The sequence below is a fragment of the Sander vitreus genome, chromosome 5 (genome assembly GCF_031162955.1).
Source record: "Sander vitreus isolate 19-12246 chromosome 5, sanVit1, whole genome shotgun sequence".
NCBI classification, from domain to species: Eukaryota; Metazoa; Chordata; class Actinopteri; order Perciformes; family Percidae; genus Sander; species Sander vitreus.
In genome coordinates, this window is record NC_135859.1 from 4,202,849 (window position 1) to 4,223,850 (window position 21,002).

General features: G+C 40.7%; 3 protein-coding genes and 2 non-coding genes across 5 annotated transcripts; 3 read left to right on the top strand and 2 right to left on the bottom strand.

The window, feature by feature from the left end:
* Window positions 1-1,128: 1,128 nt before the first annotated feature.
* Window positions 1,129-2,417, top strand: LOC144517877 (immediate early response 3-interacting protein 1-like). Its single transcript, XM_078250105.1, has 3 exons — window positions 1,129-1,298; window positions 1,794-1,895; window positions 1,981-2,417. Exons 1-3 carry the CDS (start codon window positions 1,208-1,210, stop codon window positions 2,034-2,036), a joined length of 249 nt encoding a protein of 82 aa, XP_078106231.1. The 5' UTR covers window positions 1,129-1,207; the 3' UTR covers window positions 2,037-2,417.
* An 84-nt stretch (window positions 2,418-2,501) lies between these two features.
* On the top strand, window positions 2,502-7,364 carry LOC144517876 (uncharacterized). Its single transcript, XM_078250104.1, has 5 exons — window positions 2,502-2,860; window positions 3,545-3,708; window positions 4,959-5,195; window positions 5,786-5,995; window positions 6,928-7,364. Exons 1-5 carry the CDS (start codon window positions 2,619-2,621, stop codon window positions 7,119-7,121), a joined length of 1,047 nt encoding a protein of 348 aa, XP_078106230.1. The 5' UTR covers window positions 2,502-2,618; the 3' UTR covers window positions 7,122-7,364.
* Window positions 7,365-8,135: 771 nt separating this feature from the next.
* Window positions 8,136-8,217, bottom strand: trnas-uga (transfer RNA serine (anticodon UGA)). Its single transcript has one exon. It is a non-coding gene; the product is annotated as a tRNA-Ser (tRNA).
* A 1,525-nt stretch (window positions 8,218-9,742) lies between these two features.
* On the bottom strand, window positions 9,743-9,824 carry trnas-uga (transfer RNA serine (anticodon UGA)). The gene has a single exon. It is a non-coding gene; the product is annotated as a tRNA-Ser (tRNA).
* A 2,983-nt stretch (window positions 9,825-12,807) lies between these two features.
* On the top strand, window positions 12,808-20,037 carry LOC144517567 (uncharacterized). Its single transcript, XM_078249650.1, has 2 exons — window positions 12,808-12,978; window positions 18,822-20,037. The coding sequence occupies exon 2, from the start codon at window positions 18,842-18,844 to the stop codon at window positions 19,511-19,513; it is 672 nt and encodes a 223-aa protein (XP_078105776.1). The 5' UTR covers window positions 12,808-12,978; window positions 18,822-18,841; the 3' UTR covers window positions 19,514-20,037.
* The last annotated feature ends 965 nt before the right edge of the window (window positions 20,038-21,002 follow it).

Here is a 21,002-nt window from a genome sequence, read left to right on the forward strand (position 1 = left end):
CAGAACGTACGCTCAAGTCAGCGTCGCTTCGGTGTGTTCCGAGGCACTTTTTGGACCTCGGGGAGCCGACTGATCAGTCCGACTGACTTTTCTACTGTCGGGTTGGTGTGTCAGGGGCTTAAGGGGCAGTGGTGGCGTAAAGCTTAAAGAAGCGAGTTTGTGACCGGGAGGTCGTCAATCCCCAGACTGACAGGATAAAAAAAGGCAGGGGAAGGTGAGAGAGCAGTGCTTGTCCCTCCCTCATTACCACCACTTAGGTGCCCTTGAGCAAGGCCCTTAACCCCAACCGCTCCAGTGGAGCTGCTTAGTGGCCAGCAGATCAGACTGTGGTTGTACTGGGCAGCTTCCAGGTATGAATGTGGTCGTCGTTGCAAATGAGAAGTTGTTCTCAATCGACTTATGCCTGGATAAATAAAGATAAAAAAAAAAAAATACAAATGTAAAATTGTACTTCTAAATTGTATTTTACTTCATAATTCTACTTGACTCCATTTCAGTGGCAAAACAAATTCTTTTTACTAGTTACTTTTTAGTTTGCAGATTCACATTTGACCTACAAATCATTATTATCCTATAAAATAAGATGCATTTCTTAACTACAGTATATACAGTAATTAAAGTAGCTCTAACATGAACAGCTGCAACAATCAATGTATATATTTTTCAGGTAATGCTTGCTGATGATTAGATATTGGTAATTGTACTACAATATAATTTTGAATGCAGGACTTGAAATAGAATATTTTCATATTGTGATATTACTACTCTAGTGAAGGGTGTCTGCCACCTCAATCAACTACATTTAATGACTGTTTACATGTTAATGCATCAATAATAAGGGGCCAATAATATAATAACACAACAAAAGCATTTACTTGTGATACCTTAAGTACATTTTGTTGATAATACTTCTTGATAGACCTTTTTACTTATACAGTGTTTTTATAGGGTGGTATTGCTACTTTTACTCTTTACTTGAGTAAATGGTCTGAAAACTTCCTCCACCACTGCTGTTTATAAGGTAACAGTACATTGCACAAGATAACGGCACTTTCTTGTGTGTGTGCAACGTCTGTCTGATAAGCACAACAAGCTGTCATTCGGTTTGACCTTCCTCAGCCACCGTAGGCAACGTCAGAAGTAAATACTGACTGCTAGCCCAGTATAGGAGGATTTTTGCCTACAGCTAGCTACCTGTGAAAACAACATGGCTTTTACTTTGTACTCTCTTATTCAAGCAGCAATTCTGTGCGTCAATGCTGTCGCTGTATTACACGAAGAAAGATTTCTGAGTAAAAGTAAGTGGCTTTAGTTACAATTGTATTACAATTGTATGCGCCCATAGATGTCAAATTCGAAATACTTAGGTTAGCCAATGCTAACTCGACAGTAAATTGAACGCTAGAACAATTGTAAAAACATAAAACATTTGGGATTAATCGGTGAAGGGTGACGTGACAGTTTCTCTTACTAAACTGAACAGTCTATGTAACATTACTGTACCAGACTCTAATGAACGGCTAAACATGTGTGACAGAGTCTAGGTAGCCCACCGTTTAAATCGAATGAATAATTTGCTACGACGATTTCCTACTTTAAAAAGCTTTGTTGAACAACTTTATTAAGAGAGCCAATGTACAACAATCAGGCGGTAGGCTTAACAAAAACACTGGTATAGCAACATAACAGTGTGAAGGAAACAGCAATCAGTCAGAGAATGTTTTATTTAATTTTATGAATGATGCTGAATGTCCATCCATATGTGTCTGTCTGTGCGTTTGAACCACCTTTAGTTGGCTGGGGAGTAGACCAAACTGTCGGAGGTTTTGGTGATGAACCAGGCATCAAAGTGCAGCTGATGAACCTTGTCCGTTCTGTGAGGACAGTGATGAGAGGTGGGTAGTTGGTACTACACACACACACACACACACACAACCTATATGCTCAGTGAGACTCCTTTTGTTTTTTTTTGCTCTGCAGTGCCGTTAATTGCAGTGAATGCAGTCTGTATAGTGCTGCTGCTTCTGTTTGGATGAGGAGTGAGTGAGTGAGTGAAGATGGGACAAACCAGACTGCTGTCAGGAGATCACCTCAGGAACTCTTCTGCAGAAACATTTGATCACTTTGGCTCACAAAACGTCTCCTGTCCACCTGAATATGAATGTCATCATTTAATATGCCACATCAATAATCTGTTAGGCCTGTTTTATACAGCTCAGTGATTTAAAATAAGTACATGCAGCTAGAATGCACCCTATTATTTTGAATAGTACAATAAAATGCCGAATAGTTAACACTTAATTTGCAGAGTGTAAAATGTTGTGATTTATACACTGAAAAAACGTAAATTAGTAAGTCTTGTATTCGTGGTATGGTTGTTGAAATAATAATAAAATGGGTTGTTGTTTTTTTTAAAAGTGTGCTAACGCGGTTCCTTTCCTGAAATATTCGAAGGTGTGTTGTTTGTCCCACCTCGCGCTCCGTACTTTTGTCAGCGTCATAGACAGCGACGTACGATTGTGTTTACGTCGTCAATCAAATATGTAGGCTAATACAGAGTGCGAATGCCTTTATTAAACCCCGCTGTGTTGCTTTATAATTATTTATTTTGAGCTATAATGGGGAATGCGCAGAGTTACATTATTGCCTCGCTCTCTTTATGTTCCGTGTATTTAGTTTATGTTCACATTTACCGTTCTTGGAAGTTGTTGAAAACGAATGTACTCAACGACGAGAACGTGCCAAGTTTCGCGTATGTTTACATCAAATATGTGACCAAAGCTCTGACTCGGAGGACAGGATTCTTGTACACAGCAACTACAAAGGAGCATGAAGTTGTTTACACGGTCCTTAACTGCAGGTAAGCGTGGCCCACTTCCTACGGAAGAGGACTAGGGCCACATGTGGAAACATGGGCTTACGTGCAGTTTAGTGTCACAAATTATTTTCCAAAAACTGAGTGTCCCAAATGATGAGGGTCTTATTTGAGACAGGTTAAGGTTAGGGGTAGAGGTAGAGGTAGGGTTAGGGTAGCACAGGTGGTTTAGAAGGTTCATAATTCATTTAGGACATTGTATGGGGAATTTGGGACACTAAACTGCACGTATACCGAAAAGATGTATTTGAGTTCTGAATTTAAAGTCAGAATTCTGAGTTTAAATCCAGAATTCTAAGACATTTCTGACTTTAAACTAAAAATTCCGAGAATAAAGTCATAATAATAATTAAAAAAAACTTAAATACCTCAATATGGATATTGCGACTTTTATCCTCAGAATTTTCTCTCTTTTTTAGATTAATGTCAGAATTCTGACTTTTTTTCCCTTTTAAAAAACCACCCTTAGAGATCTGAGAAAAAAGTCAGAATTGTAAGATTAAATTCAGAATTCTGACTTTTATTTTAGTTTTTTACTTTTAAAAATCTTTTTAAATAAATCTTTTTCTCGTTTTCACATGTGGCCCTAATCCTCTTCAGTAACTTCCACTGCAGTTTTAGGAGAAAAAGGCCGCTGGTCATCCATTGAGTCAGTGTGTTAGTCTTAAGGCTGGAGACTTCCATGTTGAGGAGGTTCTGCAGTGCTGCAGGATATGGTTGGGATTATCCAGACACCGAATATAGAGACATCCCACTGTGCTTCCCTGAGATTCTCTGCCGCAGACTGCTGCTTATGGCGCTAACTGATGGAAACTTCCGACTCAGTCCAGCAGGTAAGACACTTTCAGCATGTCTCTTTAAACGGATGGTTTTATATTATGCTCATATTATTCCCTTTCCTTTAATGTGTGATAATCTTTTCTGTGCACGTTATAGGTTTCCAAAGTGAAAAAGCCCAAAGTCCCCCCCCAAAGGGACTTACCATCTCCAACAGAAAACACTGTTCACCAACTGCTCCAAACAGCTCTGTTGTAGTCCAGCCTTTACTTCAGAGACAAACGTGGTCACTTTGTAACACACGTTATAATGCTCGCCTAGCTGCTAGCATGGCACGCCCTCATACTCTGCTTCTGACTGGCTAGTAGTCCTTACCTAGGTACTGTCAGGGCACGCCCTCATACTCTGCTTCTGACTGGCTAGTAGTCCTTACCTAGGTACTGTCAGGGCACGCCCTCATACTCTGCTTCTGACTGGCTAGTAGTCCTTACCTAGGTACTGTCAGGGCACGCCCTCATACTCTGCTTCTGACTGGCTAGTAGTCCTTACCTAGCTACTGCGCATGTGAGACTCCCAACAAAAGATGGAACAGAAGTGAGATGTCCCACTCTGTAGCTAAAACAGAGAGCTCAACACACAGGGTGAAAAGAGGAGCTGCAGCAATGTGCAGTACAACAAATATATGGTGTTTTTTTTAAAAGAAAACCAGATAAACCTATTCTGGTACAACCTCTAAATACAATTATGAACCTGAAAATGAGCATAATATGACTGCACTTTAAAGCAGATTACTCCAGCTTGTGTTTTTGCAGATGTCTCATAAACTAGAGCATTTTGAGTACATTATATTTGGTTTATTGACACAATTCAGTTTTATTTATAGTGTCAAATCACAACAGGAGTTATCTCAGGACACTTTACAGATAGAGTAGGTCTAGACCACACTGTCATTTACAAAGACTCAACAATCCCCCCCTCCAAGAGCAAGCATTTGGTGCGACAGTGGCGAGGAAAAACTTCCTTTTAACAGGCAGAAACCCTCGGACAGACCCAGGCTGCCGCTGCCGATTAGGACACAGAGACAGATATACAGATATATGATTCATAATAATTATAGCAGTTGGCATGATGCGCCGTGGCACTTATAGTAACAATAAAGATAACAGAATTATGACTAGATTTAATAGCTGTAGCAGTGCAGGGCGTCGAGCAGGACCACGGCAGCCGCTGCCAAAAACGACCCAGGTGCCACCTGAACCACCAAATGTGCGAGGTGATACGATGGTCACTGTGAATATTTTCGCAGGTCTGGTTCGTGTGCGTCAGAGTTTGAAATCCCTTCAGCCAGTCGATGAACTAAAGAAGGGTCCGTTCACGCTGCAGGTTCGAGTCCTGGTGTACCGGCAAATTGACGCCGGTGTGGAGGTCGACGTCTGTCTGTCTGCCACGTCTCGTACCGGAAGCCCCGTGTGGGAGAGCGTCCTGACGCTGCTGTCCAAAAACAAGCTCCAAAACGTCGCCAGATGCTTATCCAAGAACGAACGTGAGCGACAATCTGGTGATTTCTGCTTAGGTTTCAGCTATTTATTTATTTTTTGTATTAAGTTTTGCCATAGGTGTTATACAAATAACTACAAAAACCCACAAATCTTACATAACCCAAATGAGTGTAAGAGACATGTAACATACAGTATACAAAGACTATGACATACATAAACAGAGCTTGTGAAGACAAAAAACATAGACAGTATTTGACTAAACGCTACAGGGGACAGTTTACAGTGGGGTTGGGGGAGGTGCGTGCGTGTGCATGAATAGGCGTGTCCGTGTGTGTATGATGAGTGTTTTTGTGATTATAGTATGAAATGTTGTGAGTCGTGGTACTGTGTTATAGATATGAGAGGGAGTGGGTATGGAGTTTTGAGTAGGTTGGATTAGGTGGGGCTCACCAGAAGGAAGGGAGAGAGCTTGGTAGGAGGGGTATTTGTCTATGGGAATTGAGGAGCAAGGTGAAAGTTTTATTTATTTATTTATTTTTCTCCCTTTTCACACAACACCAATTATTATCTTCCTGTTTATAATGATAGTGGCAAAATTGATCTCTTCTGTTTCTGGTCATATGTCTTTTGACAGGCCAACCGGATGAGCCTGTGCCAGAAAATGTGAAGCAGATAGAGCTCCGAGTTCCCAGGACTACCGGCCTGCAGTGTGTATGGTCCTTCTCAGACTACTCCCCCTATTGGCTCCTCTCTCTACCGGCCCGGCTCTTTAGCTACAGGTCGCACACCGCACCCAGTCTCTGGATGCTCTCTGTCTGTTTGGCTGAAATAGAAAAGCACAAAGGTAAAGGTACTTTATTGACACATACATGTAGCGGAAGTCAGTCTCTGCATTTGACCCATCCCTCAAGGGAGCAGTGGGCAGCCATTTACAGCGCCCAGGGATAGGGCTGGGACGGTATGGATTTTTTTCTTACCGTGTTTGAAAAGCAAGAAATTCCCGCGGTAGAGCGGTACACCGCAACCCCCTTACGAGAGTAGCGTAAGTTAGAGCGAGAATGGCTGGGTGCCTTAAGTGAGTGACGTCAGTGCCCGTGTGGTTGCGCAAGGAGAGTGAGCGGTAACGGAGAGTAGCGTGTGAGTGCCGCTGTGAGGAAAAAGAGATAGCAAAGATGATGTAAAGTGAGTTAAAAGTGAACAATAAAACAACAAACGAGAACTTCTCAAGACACGGTGGCTTTATCTGTTATCCATCTTTTGATGATAAGTTTTGTTTAGAAAACCTTGAAGCCATGTAAGACACAATCCATGTCATTAGAATCAATGAATCCATGTCACAAACGTGCAGGCCAGTGTTTTTTTGCGGCGATGACTGTGACGAGCTCAGAGCTGCGGTAGGCGTCACCGTCCCAGCCCTACCCAGGGAGAACCTAGCACATGTTTTTTGATGATAGCACCCAGAGGAAACCCACGCAAACATGGGGAGAACATACAAACGACACACAGAAAAGGCACGGAACGACCTGGATTCGAACCCAGAACCTTCTTGCTGTGAGGCCACAGTGCTAGGCATTGGGCCAACATGTTAATGGGAAGACCAAACTGACTGATAGGTTGATGTAACGTTGTAGTAATTTAACCTGGAGCTGGTTCATGAATGCTTTTATATTTGCTAATATTTTTCACAGCAGACATTGTTTTTGGTTTTAGTGTTTTATCCTTTTCCTGCTATGGCTGGTCAGACCTTTTTATTGCTCTCTGTTGTGTCATCATCAGGGGTTGGAGTCATCACAGCTCCCATCAACGTCACTGCCCAGTTTGAGGAGCCTCTGTTGGTACCAGGCAGAGTGGCGATCAAGTTTTGGGAAAAGACCAAAAATAGGAGTCAGTCTCCTGCCCAAGGCCTCAGTTTTCACATGCAGCAACATGGAAGCGACATATGTCACATGATGGGATTGATTTCTAGGTGATTGATTAACATAGAAGGTTAATTAATATTTGTAGTTTTGTCAAAACGCCGATATTTTCTGTTTCTGGTTTTGTTTTGCAATCAGTCAATCAATTTGGATAAGACAGTGTTTAATCAATGAAATGCAACAAGGATACGGACAATCAGCTAATCGACTTTCAAGTTTGTTCTGATATGATCATAAAATAAGGTGTACTTGGTGCAAATTTGAAATAAATGTTTTCTAAGAGGATGTATTCATAGATGTATCTGCCTCTGGGCCACCTCTTTCATTGTTAAAGGTGTTGCCAGCTTCATTGAGTTTTCATAAGTAGAATAGATGGATTTGATTATATTAAAAAGAACCATGTCATCCAATAAAGCTACTACTTACTGTAAGATTACACTGGAAAAACTTGTACTGGAAAATAGAATATGCCATGCCCCGATGCCCACACATCCTCATATCTAAACAACAGAATGGGTCGATTGTCAAAGAGATTCAAAGTGACCGTTCTCTTTACTGCTGCACGGTGGCCGCTTTTACAAGTCAGAGAGATTGATGTACACTAGTCCCAAAACTGCCGCACGTGTCAGAGAGAGTGACAGACACCCATGTAGAGTTTTATCAAGGAGTGAAACCAGTGGTGTAGTATAATGTGTTGTAGTGGGTGTATTGTACTGTATATTGGCCAGAATCTGCCTTTGGGGGGGGGTGTCTGGGTGTCCTCCTCCAGGGAAGTTTTGAGCATCAACGACTTTGCTGATACACTTTTATCCACCAATTTACAGTGGAAATACCTTTATTTAGCATATGTGAAGAAGAAAAGCAGATGACTTCAAAGATGAATTCAAAATATATCAAAAATATAACAGAAAGTATGTTGTTGGTCATTGGGCATTTGTAAGTGGATATGTAAATCCCTTAGCTTTCTTAGTGGGTATACTGCATATACCTGCGTATCACATAGACTACACCACTGAGTGAAACCAGGGACTTAGAGCAAAGAAAGATCATCATCAATAAACCACAGATCGTTGTCGGCAGGATTTGAACCTGCGCGGGGAGACCCCAATGGATTTCAAGTCCATCGCCTTAACCACTCGGCCACAACAACTCCACATTTAATGGTGGAATGTAACTAAGTACATTTACTCATATACTGTACTTAAGTACACATTTGAAGTACTTGTACTTGAGTCTTTTCTTTTCATGCCACTTTCTACTTCTACTCTGCTACATTTCAGAGAGAAATTTACTTTTTACTCTGCTACATTAATCTGACCGTTTTAGTTACTAGTTACTTTACAAATTAGGATTTTTGCACACAAAACACATATAGTTCAAAAGGATGTTTTGTTATACATTAAAGTACCCAACAATATAAAGGCCTACAAGTACAGCTGAATGATTAGCTAATTAAACACAGAACTCTTTGTTTCCGGTTTCTAAAATGTGTGGATTTTTCTGCATTGAGTACTTTTACTTTTAATACTTTAGAAGATACTTACATACTTTTACTTGTAACAGAGTAGTTTTACAGTGTGGTATTAGTACTTTTAGTACTGGACTTCAACTGTAGGAGCAACACACGCAAGCAGACGGGCTTGTTGCTGGGGTGCTCATTTACAGACCTTTGCCCAATGGAAAAGATCTTGGAGGTTGCTGAATACGTCTCTGCATACCTGAAATCTGGCTCTGCCTTGCTGAAACTTTCAAGTTTGTTCTGATATGATCATAAAATAAGGTGTACTTATTGCAAATTTGAAATAAATGTTTTCTAAGAGGATGTATTCATAGATGTATCTGCCTCTGGGCCACCTCTTTCATTGTTAAAGGTGTTGCCAGCTTCATTGAGTGCAACTGCTTCAGTGCTTCTCATAATGTTGGAGTTTTCTCCTACAGACAAGGCTGGATTTTTCATAAGTAGAATAGATGGATTTGATTATATTAAAAAGAACCATGTCATCCAATAAAGCTACTACTTACTGTAAGATTACACTGGAAAAACTTGTACTGGAAAATAGAATATGCCATGCCCCGATGCCCACACATCCTCATATCTAAACAACAGAATGGGTCGATTGTCAAAGAGATTCAAAGTGACCGTTCTCTTTACTGCTGCACGGTGGCCGCTTTTACAAGTCAGAGAGATTGATGTACACTAGTCCCAAAACTGCCGCACGTGTCAGAGAGAGTGACAGACACCCATGTAGAGTTTTATCAAGGAGTGAAACCAGTGGTGTAGTATAATGTGTTGTAGTGGGTGTATTGTACTGTGTATTGGCCAGAATCTGCCTTTGGGGGAGGGGGGCATATCATAGTGGGGGGGTCTGGGTGTCCTCCCCCAGGGAAGTTTTGAGCATCAACGACTTTGCTGATACACTTTTATCCACCAATTTACAGTGGAAATACCTTTATTTAGCGTATGTGAAGAAGAAAAACACAGATGACAATTCAAAATATATCAAAAATATAACAGAAAGTATGTTGTTGGTCATTGGGCATTTGTAAGTGGATATGTAAATCCCTTAGCTTTCTTAGTGGGTATACTGCATATACCTGTGTATCACATAGACTACACCACTGAGTGAAACCAGGGACTTAGAGCAAAGAAAGATCATCATCAATAAACCACAGATCGTTGTCGGCAGGATTTGAACCTGCGCGGGGAGACCCCAATGGATTTCAAGTCCATCGCCTTAACCACTCGGCCACAACAACTCCACATTAAGTGGTGGAATGTAACTAAGTAGAACAAGTAGTACTTGAGTACACATTTGGGGTTACACGCTTAATGTGTAAAAAGTATTGATATCACACATTTGTGTGTAAAATTACCTACACAAATTCTGTGTTAAAATGGCTCACACATCTATTGTGTAAAACGTGTTGACATAACACATTTTCTGTGTAAAATTATCTGACACAATTTCTGTGTTAAAATAGCTCACACAACATGTGTAGTCCCTGAACACACTCACCACATGTGTTACAATTCTACACATTATGCGTCATTTTCAACGCATCTCTTTTTGCAGTGTTTATCCTTTATTGTGGTGGTGCAGGGATGCATGGCTTCACATTCAGTCAAATGCCCTGAATGTGTTCCAATAAATAATACAGGAGGACAGACACACATGAAAGCCGCAAACAGGAATAACGGAGTGATAAAATATTGAAAAGTTTTAGTTCCCTATAGGGATGATGTCTGCATTAGCCTATAGTCAACCAGTAGACATACCATCTGACAAAGTGCTCATGTACAGTCGATCTATGGAATCTACAGCACAAAGCCCTGCTGATAGAACTCATCAGAAATCTTTCAATTTAAATTATTTTCCAGCTATTATGGTCCTTTTAGGTTTAAGCAAATATCTGACAAGAACACAACGGCGTCAGTAAAATGTTGTGTAATGAACTGATGTATATGAGAAGCCGCCTAGGCCAATACTTTACTTGCACATACATATATACTTTACTTGAACATACATATGTACTGGTACTAAACACTTGCACATACATATATACTTCACATTCGCATACTTATATACTTCACTTGTGCATACATATATACTTAATTTGCACATACAATTATACTTCACTTGCGCATACATATATACTTCCCTTGCGCCACATGCAAACTTCACTTGCGCATTGAAATATATATGTATGCGCAAGTGAAGTATATATGTATGCGCAAGTGAAGCATAAATGTACGTGCAAATGAAGTATATATGTATGCGCAAGTGAAGCATAAATGTACGTGCAAATGAAGTATATATGTATGCGCAAGTGAGGTGTATATGTACAGTATGTGCAAGTAAAATATATATGTATGCACAACTGAAGTATGCATATATGTGCAAGTGGTTAGTACCAGTATATATGTAGGTGCAAGTGAAGTATATGCATATGTGCAAGTGTTTAGTACCAGTATATATGTATGTGCAAGTGAAGTATATATGTATGTGCAAGTATTAAGTACCAGTATATATGTATGTGCAAGTAAAGTATTTAATTCTGGCCTAGGCGGCTGGAATGAAACCATAAGCTTGGAAGCTGGACGCCCTGACGGTTCGTTTAAAGGTGCAATATGTAATACTGACAGCTAGTGTTTAAAATAATTACTGCAGTACAAATTCAAAATACTGGAGAGAGTCGCCTCCTCCCCAGACTCGATGTTCTCTGGGGTTGCAAGGTTAAAAACGCAGCATCTAACAATGTTGCTAGACGCTAGTCTCACATAGCCAGACATTACTCCACAGCGCAGCGGAGTAGCTAACGCTAGATGCTGGCTATCATAAAAGCCCGTGCTCACGCGGAGATCTGTACCAAACTGACAGCCACACTTGCTAAAAACATCACTACCTCACCGTCCTCTCCACCTGACTGACAGACACACTTTCTTGGCTTATTATTATTATTATTGTTATTATTAAAATTACGGCAATAACCTCTAAAGACACCGCTTGCCTGGTCCTCTGGTAACGTTAGCAGTTATCACATGTTAGCATGGCAGCGTTAGCCTGCACCAGTCAGGACCACTTCACTGGCTGTGTCTCAATTGTTTTTGCGAGTAACCAACCGGAGTACTCTATATAATACAATGTGAGTAAACAAATGTTGAAATTACTGAAAATGCCCGTCCCTAGTAGCCGTGATAAATTAGCCTGAAGCTTAATGCTTAGCTACCTGTTCAGGAGGAAATTAGCCAACTGGGTGTCCTTTTGGGCTCTAAGCTGTCTCCATCTTTCAAATATATCTCCAATATTTACCAGGGTTTTATTAAGTCTCTGGTCATGCAACTATTTAAAAACATGCCAAGGTTGTGTAGAATCTAGCTCCGTTGATCCCATTTGTTTGTTTGCTGCTTCGATGGCTGTACTAACAGCTGTAGCACGCTGGGTTTGCATTTTTACAGGTATATCTGGCAACCCAGCCTGGCTGTCAAACTGGGCAGTTGATAACAACAAACAGGCCAAAACACAAACAGACATTCCGTCACGGAACAGAGATTTCAAAGGCGAAAATACTGGCTTTAGTATTGTTGTCAGTAAAGATAGTATTTCAACTTAGCATGCTTCCTTAATATCTGATGACACATTGTGGTCATTTTTGGATTTAATACTGTAAATATATTACATATTGCACCTTTAAAGGCAACATTTCTGAATATGGGCTGTGTGTTTTTCTCTGTGGATTAAGCGTTTTGAAACTCTCACAGTATTTATATGTCACCTTGGCCTGCTCTATAATAAAAAAGACATGGAGATATCACTTTCTACAATATGGGACCTTGAACGTAAGTCTTTTACTTGAAAGAGAGTATTTTTACAGTGTGGTACGGTTACTTTTAAATGATGTGAGCACTTCCTCCTCCCCCTGCTTGGGTATTGACGAGCTGCAACATTTAGTCATACATAAACTACAAACCTCCACTTTAAATTTATAATATGATAATGAGAACAGTTTTCCCAAAAGTAAATATTGAATTGTATGTCCTGTAGAAAACTGATTGTTTCCAGGTGAAAATATGTGCAGCTGTGGATGTCAAGATCATTTCACTTGGGGAAAAAAAAACAACACAGGTTCAGCAGAAGCCCAAAAAAAGGAGGGGGGTGGGGGGGGTGGAGTGTGCATGCTGGTGTGATTCCAATTGGTGGATCATCCCGTGACTGCAAATACTGCGAGCAGTTGTAGTTTACAAGATGAGGGGAGGGCGTGTGTGAAGAGTCTCTGTTTATAGATTCCAGACGGGGGAGAAATCACTTTCACCAGCTGTACAGTTCACGGACACATGCTGGCTCATCCCACCTCTGCCATGTGATTTTCATTACAGCAACTTGGGGAAGAGTTCAACTGTGGAAGCCTCAAGGTAAAAGCATTTTTTTTTTTTTATATATCTGAATTAAAGTGGATTTTTGTGATTGATTTCTGTACGTATGATTCTGTTTTTATTCTTGTTATATCACTGTGATTTATATAATGCCTAGGGGTCTAGTTAGTGCATATGACACAGATGTTCTGTCACACTACAGGGCTCAACAGTAAGGTTTTTTTCACTTGTCTGGTCGGCCAAAAGAAAAGAAATTCTACTTGCCCAAAGTCAATTTTAACTGGCCTCTATACAAATTGTTTTTTTATTAGTAGTTATCAAATAACAACAAAGACTCAAGTAAGTTGTTATATTTTTTACTTATAGAAACACACCATGAACAGTGTCATAGATGAGTTAAAATTCCTACTTAAACGTGAAGACTATTATTTCTTTTTTTTAAACGTTGCAATAACTAAGAGACAGTGGTTTGTAATTTGTTTGTCTGCATACATTTAAAAACTTGCCAGAACAGGCAAGTGGGTTGATATATTTAGTTGCCCAACCCTGCACTACAAAAGGAACTGGAAGGGTGAAATTTGGGTCTTTCAGACATGGTTAAATCAACATTATTGTCTAATTTCTCTTCAGTTCACTGAAATGAAACTACACACGATGCAAAGATACAAATTTGCTTTTCCACTGGAAGCTGTGTTTTTTTCGCCCCTTTGCTCACAGAGAATGGAAGTGAATGTGTGACCATGCCCATATTCATGGTGCCCAAAGGACGGATCCTAACACATCTTTCAGACATAGTTAAATCACGATAACGTCTAATTTCTCTTTGTCCTGCCAGTATAAGTTCCCACTGGCACAGTTTAAGCTGTTGCCAACCTTCTCATAGTCACTGCTGAGACAAAAAATGCCACCGGCCAAGTGCAAACTAACGTGGTAATGCAGTGAGTGTGTTTAAATCAAATCTATTTTTCATCTATTGTTGCTCAGTCATCACTACAAGCTGGCTCTCGCTTGAACATGTACATTCCTGTTATTATTCATTTATAGAGTCCCGATTCTGTCAGGCATATGAGTCAGTCGAGCGTAAGAGGGTCAGTTTTTTTAGCTCCTGTACCGAGTGGATTGCATATAGCATGTAGAGACATAAAGTGGAAACGTTCCTCGTTTAATCTTTTATTTAGTGTAAATATCTCATTTGTCTTAATGTCATTTATCGGTCATGTGTTCTTATTTCAATTATATCGCACAAAACAAAATTTACATATTAGCAGCTTTCGCTGATAGCAGATTTTTACAGTTTTGAAGTCACTCAGAGTGATGCATTTACACATCTCTGTTGTTTCTGTGTGGAGAATGAAAGGGTGTGTGTGTGTTTTAAAGAGATGAAACACACACACACACACACACATACGCACACACACACACACACACACACACACACGCACACACACACACGCACACACACACACACACACACACACACACACACACACACACACACACACACACACACACACACACACACCTTCCTTGGTTAGAGCACTTTAGAGGAGCTCATCTGTCTCCTTCTTCAAAGAGCTGATCCTCAGGGAATTTAAGTTATTTTTTGCTTCTTTTACAAGTACCAGCTTCATTTATTTATTCAGAGAGGCCAATACTAAATGACAGCTTGTTCTCTCTTACTGTTGTTCAAAAAGTCCACTGCACTTACTATTACCTGTCCCAGTTGCTGTGTTAGTCCAAGTTGTGACTATTATTAGTGCTGCAACTGCACAATAGCGCCATGTATTCTAGGGGTAAGTGATATGGACATTTCCTGTTACAGTGCATGTTATTTGCAGGACCACACGGAATCTGCGGGCGCAGAATTCTGCAGAATTGTCCGCAGATTTTAAACAAAAAAATATTTTTAAAAATGAAACTCAGATTGTTAACACATCTCCACCCCAAGCTGAAAAACAGTCCACTAAATTCCTCAGATTTTCATTCTGCATCACTGCTGAAAACTGTAAATAAAAAAGAAAAAAAAGAAAAGAAATTAAAATAAATAATATCTGCTGATTCAGTTTGGGTCTGGTTTTTAGTAATGGTGCACTAGCAATACACAGGTGAAAATTTAAAGGAAAAACCTGAACACATAAGTGCAAAATACAGGGCTCAATGAATGGTTTGATGACTATGAAAATGTGAAACGTGCTTCAACCTTTACGGTCATCAGATCTCAACCCAGTTGAACATCTATGGGAGATTGGAGCAACGTGTAAGACCACCACCACCATCATTACAATGACAAATAAGGGAATATCTTGTAGAAAAATGGTGTTTGTCCCTTCAGTAGAGTTCCAGTGGAAACAATGCCAAGAAGCATTGAAGCCATTCTGGAGGTTCATGATGGACAATTTACTAGGACAATTTCAATCAGGAGAGACTTTGTTGCAAATATGCAAAGGTTTATTTGTACATATGAAGACCGGACCGAAGGAGCCGACGGGAGCGGACTTTTCCTCTAGTACCACCATGAGGTTCCCATTTGTGGTTTTGAGTGAATGCCTTGACAACTGTCTCCAGGACCCTGAAGCAGGCAGGAAAGATTGTGACTCCCACCCTGGTCACAAACTTTTTGAAACACTCCCCTCTGGCAGGAGGCTGCAGTCCATCAGGACCAAAACCTCTCTTTCCAACTGCAGTCGGCCTCATTAACAAGGCCCGGGCCCCCCACTGACAGACTCTCAATCCCCCTCCCCCTAGAACTGGACTATATACCTGTCCATTGCATAAACTATATATTCTGAACTTTTACACATTCCTCAACATCTTTGCACATCCTAAACCATACAGGCTTCTTTTTCTTATTGTTTAAACAGTTATATTGTACATATCTGTTTATTTACTGTATGTTATCGTTTATTTTACATTCATAGTTTATTTCCTTTTAACATGTTTATGTAGGCACCACCCACCAAGGCAAATTCCTTGTAAACCTTTTCTGATTCCGATTCTGAACTAGCGGATAGATAGCAATAAAAATGTGTTGCAGACATTCATGTTCCCCTCAGGAAAAATCGCAATAACTTTGATTGATCCCTTAACTTTTTATCTAGCACCACCATCAGGTATACATTTTCATTTGTCCAGTGATTTGGTTTATGACCATATATCATATAATAACTAATAGCATTCCCAATAACCCTAAGCTGTACTTTGGGTTGAGCGCTAATTACAAAATGTTAGCATGCTAACATGCTAAACTAAGGTGACCATGACACTACCTGCTAAACATCAGCATGTTAGCATGCTAATAGCTAAATACCTGACATATCAAGTGACCTTATCAGACCAAAAATCCTGTAAATCCAATCTTGCCATAAAACAGTTCTGCTGATTGATTGGTAGCCAGCATAGTGCATTACTGATAATAAAGGGAAAACCACTACCATTACACAAATCTCTATTGTCTCTATTGTCATTATAATCCATTATTTCACATTCACTTCTAATACTATCTTACGTAGTAATATTCTTACGTTAAGGATTGTGACAGATCCAAATGGTGGGATAAAGCGAGATTTATGCTTCTGCGTTAAATCTACGCCGTGGCTACATACATACAGTGGTGTGAAAAAGTGTTTGCCCTTCCTCATTTCCTGTTCCTTTGCATGTTTGTCACACTTAAGTGTTTCGAACATCAAACCAATTTAAACAATAGTCAAGGACAACACAAGTAAACACAAAATGCAATTTGTAAATGAAGGTGTTAATTATTAAAGGTGAAAAAAAATCCAAACCATCATGGCCCTGTGTGAAAAAAGTGATTGCCCCCCTAAACCTAATAACTGGTTGGGCCACCCTTAGCAGCAACAACTGCAACCAAGCGTTTGCGATAACGTGCAATGAGGCTTTTACAGCGTCCTGGAGGAATTTTGGCCCACTCATCTTTGCAGAATTGTCCTAATTCAGTTACATTAGAGGGTTTTCGAGCATGAACGGCCTTTTTTAAGGTCATACCACAACATCTCAATAGGATTCAGGTCAGGACTTTGGCTAGGCCACTCCAAAGTCTTCATTTAGTTTTTTCTTCAGCCATTCGGTGGTGGACTTGCTGGTGTGTTTAGGATCATTGTCCTGCTGCAGAACCCAAGTTCGTTTCAGCTTGAGTACACGAACAGATGGTCGGACATTCTCCTTCAGGATCTCTTGGTAGACAGCAGAATTCATAGTTCCTTTTATCACGGCAAGTCTTCCAGGTCCTGAAGCAGCAAAACAGCCCCAGACCATCACACTACCACCACCATATTTTACAGTTGGTATAATGTTCTTTTATGAAATGCAGTGTTCCTTCTCGCCAGATATACTTGGACACACACCTTCCAAAGAGTTCCACTTTTGTCTCATCGGTCCACAGAATGTTGTCCCAAAAGTCTTGGGGATCATCAAGATGTGTTCTGGAGAAATTGAGACAAGCTTTGATGTTCTTTTTGCTCAGCAGTGGTTTTCTCCTTGGAACTCTGCCATGCAGGCCATTTTTGCCCAGTCTTTTCCTGATGGTGGAGGCATGAGCGCTGACCTTAACTGAGGCAAGTGAGGCCTGCAGTTCTTTGGGACGTTGTTGTGGGGTCTTTTGTGACCTCTTGGATGAGTCGTCGCTGCGCTCTTGGGGGTAATTTTGGGCGACCGGCCACTCCTGGGAAGGTTCACCACTGTTCCATGTCTTCGCCATTTGTGGATAATGGCTCTCACTGTGGTTCGCTGGATTCCCAAAGCTTTGGAAATGGCTTTATAACCCTTTCCAGACTGATAGATCTCAATTACTTTCTTTTCTCAATTGTTCCTGAATTTCTTTGGGTCTCGGCATGATGTGTAGCTTTTAAGGATCTTCTGGTGGACCTTACTGTGTCAAGCAGCTCCTATTTAAGTGATGCCTTGATTGTGAACAGGTGTGGCAATAATCAGGCCTGGGTGTGGCTAGAGAAATTGAACTCAGGTGTGGACAACCACAGTTATAGTATGTTTTAACAAGGGGGGCAATCACTTTTTTCACACAGGGCCATGATGGTTTGGATTTTTTTTCTCCTTTAATAATAAACACCTTCATTTACAAATTGCATTTTGTGTTTACTTGTGTTGTCCTTGACTTTTGTTTAAATTGGTTTGATGTTCGAAACACTTAAGTGTGACAAACATGCAAAGGAACAGGAAATGAGGAAGGGGGCAAACACTTTTTCACACCACTGTAGGTATGTGGAGGACCCTACGCTGTAGTCTGACGTGCACCTCTCGAAAAATGTAACTACACGTCCCCGCGAAGTATGTCGCTCGGCTGTGGCTTGGTTTCATTTCCGGGTTCTCCTTCTCCATAAACAACATGAAATCAAGGAGAGAGTTAACTTTTCCTGCTACGGATTTCCCACCGTGGTCAGAAAGAACAGGGGAGACACTTTGTTTCTCTCACTATGACTCTAGAGTCAGTACTCGCTCCGAAGCAAATCACCATCATTCTCTCACTCGCTCTACCACACACTCCCCATGCACACACACATGCTGGCCCTGCTATTCTCTTAAAGAGACGCACAATTATAGACTTCAGGCCGCTTATGTAGGCTACGGCGAAAAGCTCTGCGTGGAGCCTCTGCACAACCAGAAATCACGCTTAAGTGTGCCAAAGTGGAGACTGCGAGTCTGTCATTTTCTATTGTTGAACAAAAATCATCATCAATCTTAACTCAAGGTCTACTTACTAGCTTTCTCAGGACTATTCAACCATACATTATGGTTTTCATCATGAATGATGCTAGCTAGTAAAAATATCTTGAGTTAAGTTTTTATCAAACTACTATTTCCAAGCTCAAGAATTTTCTTCCAACTTTCTGTTTTCTGTTTTGTTTCAGTGCACCAAGGGAAAAAATACATGAAGAAGCAAGGAAAAGGCAACACTGCTGTCAGCATCCCCCTCTCTTCCCCACCAGGGAGCAGCAGTGTGCAGGTCTACCATGACTACCAGAGTGTGGCTTTTAAGATGTATCCTGGGAATGGTCATGCTTTAGAAAATGGCTCTCACACCAGGAGAGACCAAGATGGTACCGGCAAGATGTCTTCTGTTCCAGACATCATCTCTGACAGCCAGGACCAGAGGTACAGCATGAGAGACGACAGTGTTGAAAGGAACTCTACATTGATGATTGATTCAAGCAGCCAGGCCTACTCAGGGCCAGAGGACAACTCCACAGACCCACATGAGGCCCTGACAGAGACTTCAACTCTGACCTTTGTGGATGTCCACACCATGGAGGAATCAGCAGAGGACCACAGTCTCCACGGTGTGGCGATGGTTTGCCTCAAGGAGTTTGTGCTGATAGATGATGATGATGATGGAGACATGTCGCTAAGAGAGAAAACAGTGACAGACTTGTCCGTCATGGATGGAAAAGCTGCTGACCTGGTGTGTGGGAGGCTGTTGTCCACTTCCAGTGGCTCGGTGTCAGAGTGTAAGGAGGAATCTCCGGCTCCTGAAGCACCTCCGCCTGGGGAAGTTGAGACTGCACGTGGAAAGAAACACTGCTGTTTCTGCACTGTTTTATGACAAAGTAGCAGTTTTTGTGTCCAAGATCAGGACTGTAAAGCTGTCCCTGACTCTTTTCTGATCACTCTGGCAAACTTGTACTACATACTACTGGGTTTATACTGTATGTGTGTTCCTGTTGAAGTGCAGAGCACATTTATAGGTATGGTGACATACTGTAGTGTGATTTTGTTTTCTGAATTTTTCTTTTACTCACATTTTCTGGCACTGATTTTACAGAGCCATTATTGTAAATAAAAAAAACAGCATTCAAACAGCAAACTAATGTGTTTTGTAACACTCATTATTTACGTAATTATGAAATGTATGTGTAAGAGCCGTAATTCTTTGTTTGATTTACATATTGCAGTCATTTAATCATGTTAGTTAAGATAATCATTTTTAAGTTTAACAAACATACCTCTGAAGTCCATTATACAATTGTGATACTAAAAAATGCATGTTCCAGTAATATTTTATATTAATAACAGACTTTGTGATAACTACACAGGTCTACAAAAACCAGGTGCTAACGACAAATAAAGAAATCTCCAACGGCCAATTTTTTGCGTCTAGTTGTGTCTCTATGTACACACTTTGTTTAGTCATGCATTTAGCCAAATACACCAACGATAGGAAGAATGCACTGATTGCATCATTATGCCAAGATGTTATGCAACCTTGGTTCCGGTTGCAATGGATCCTGAACTTAAAGGTGTGGACTATTTGGTCTCTAGTAGTGCTATGGAGAAGAAGACTGCTAACTGGTAAACATGGATGTTAAAATAATGGATTTAAAGGGGACCTACAAAACGATTTCAGATTCATACTTGTTTTTGGGGTTTCTACTAGAACATGTTTTCATGCTTTAATGTTCAGAAAACAATTACATTTTCTTATACTGCCCATGGCTGCTGCACCTGTATTCCCCATTTGTCTGAGACACTCTGTTGTAGTGCCTGTCTCTTTAAGGCCTATCCCGAAAATAGCCCAGTCTGCTCTGATTGGTCAGCAATCCCAAGTCTTCCAAATCTGTGCTCTCACCATCTCCGTACCGTCAGTAATTGCAGCCACGGACAGTTTTGCAAGTGTTTAATGAGGGGAAAAATGCATTCAGTGTGTTTGTTAGACCTCAAGGATGCACACATGGGTTTTGGTGAAATATTAACATTGAATGTCAATATAACTTTTGTTTATTTACAGGAAAACTCACAGGGCACCTGTAAGTAAACCCTGAACCCAAATCAGTGAGAAGCTTGACATCTACTGGTGAAAGCAGGACTAAACTGTCCATCTCCCATGTGATTCTGTTGTACTGACATCGCTAAACACCTGCCAATAGTGGAAAGCATGCACCTGTTTTTCCAAAAGCCTTTTCTGTCACTCTAGAACCATTTGCTGTAAATGGTCAACATGATGTACGCGTTTCTGACTGAAGTGGTTGTGCGGTTTCCTATTGAAGTGGGTAATCAACAAGAATGGCAAAACACACCAAGTGACAAAGAAAATC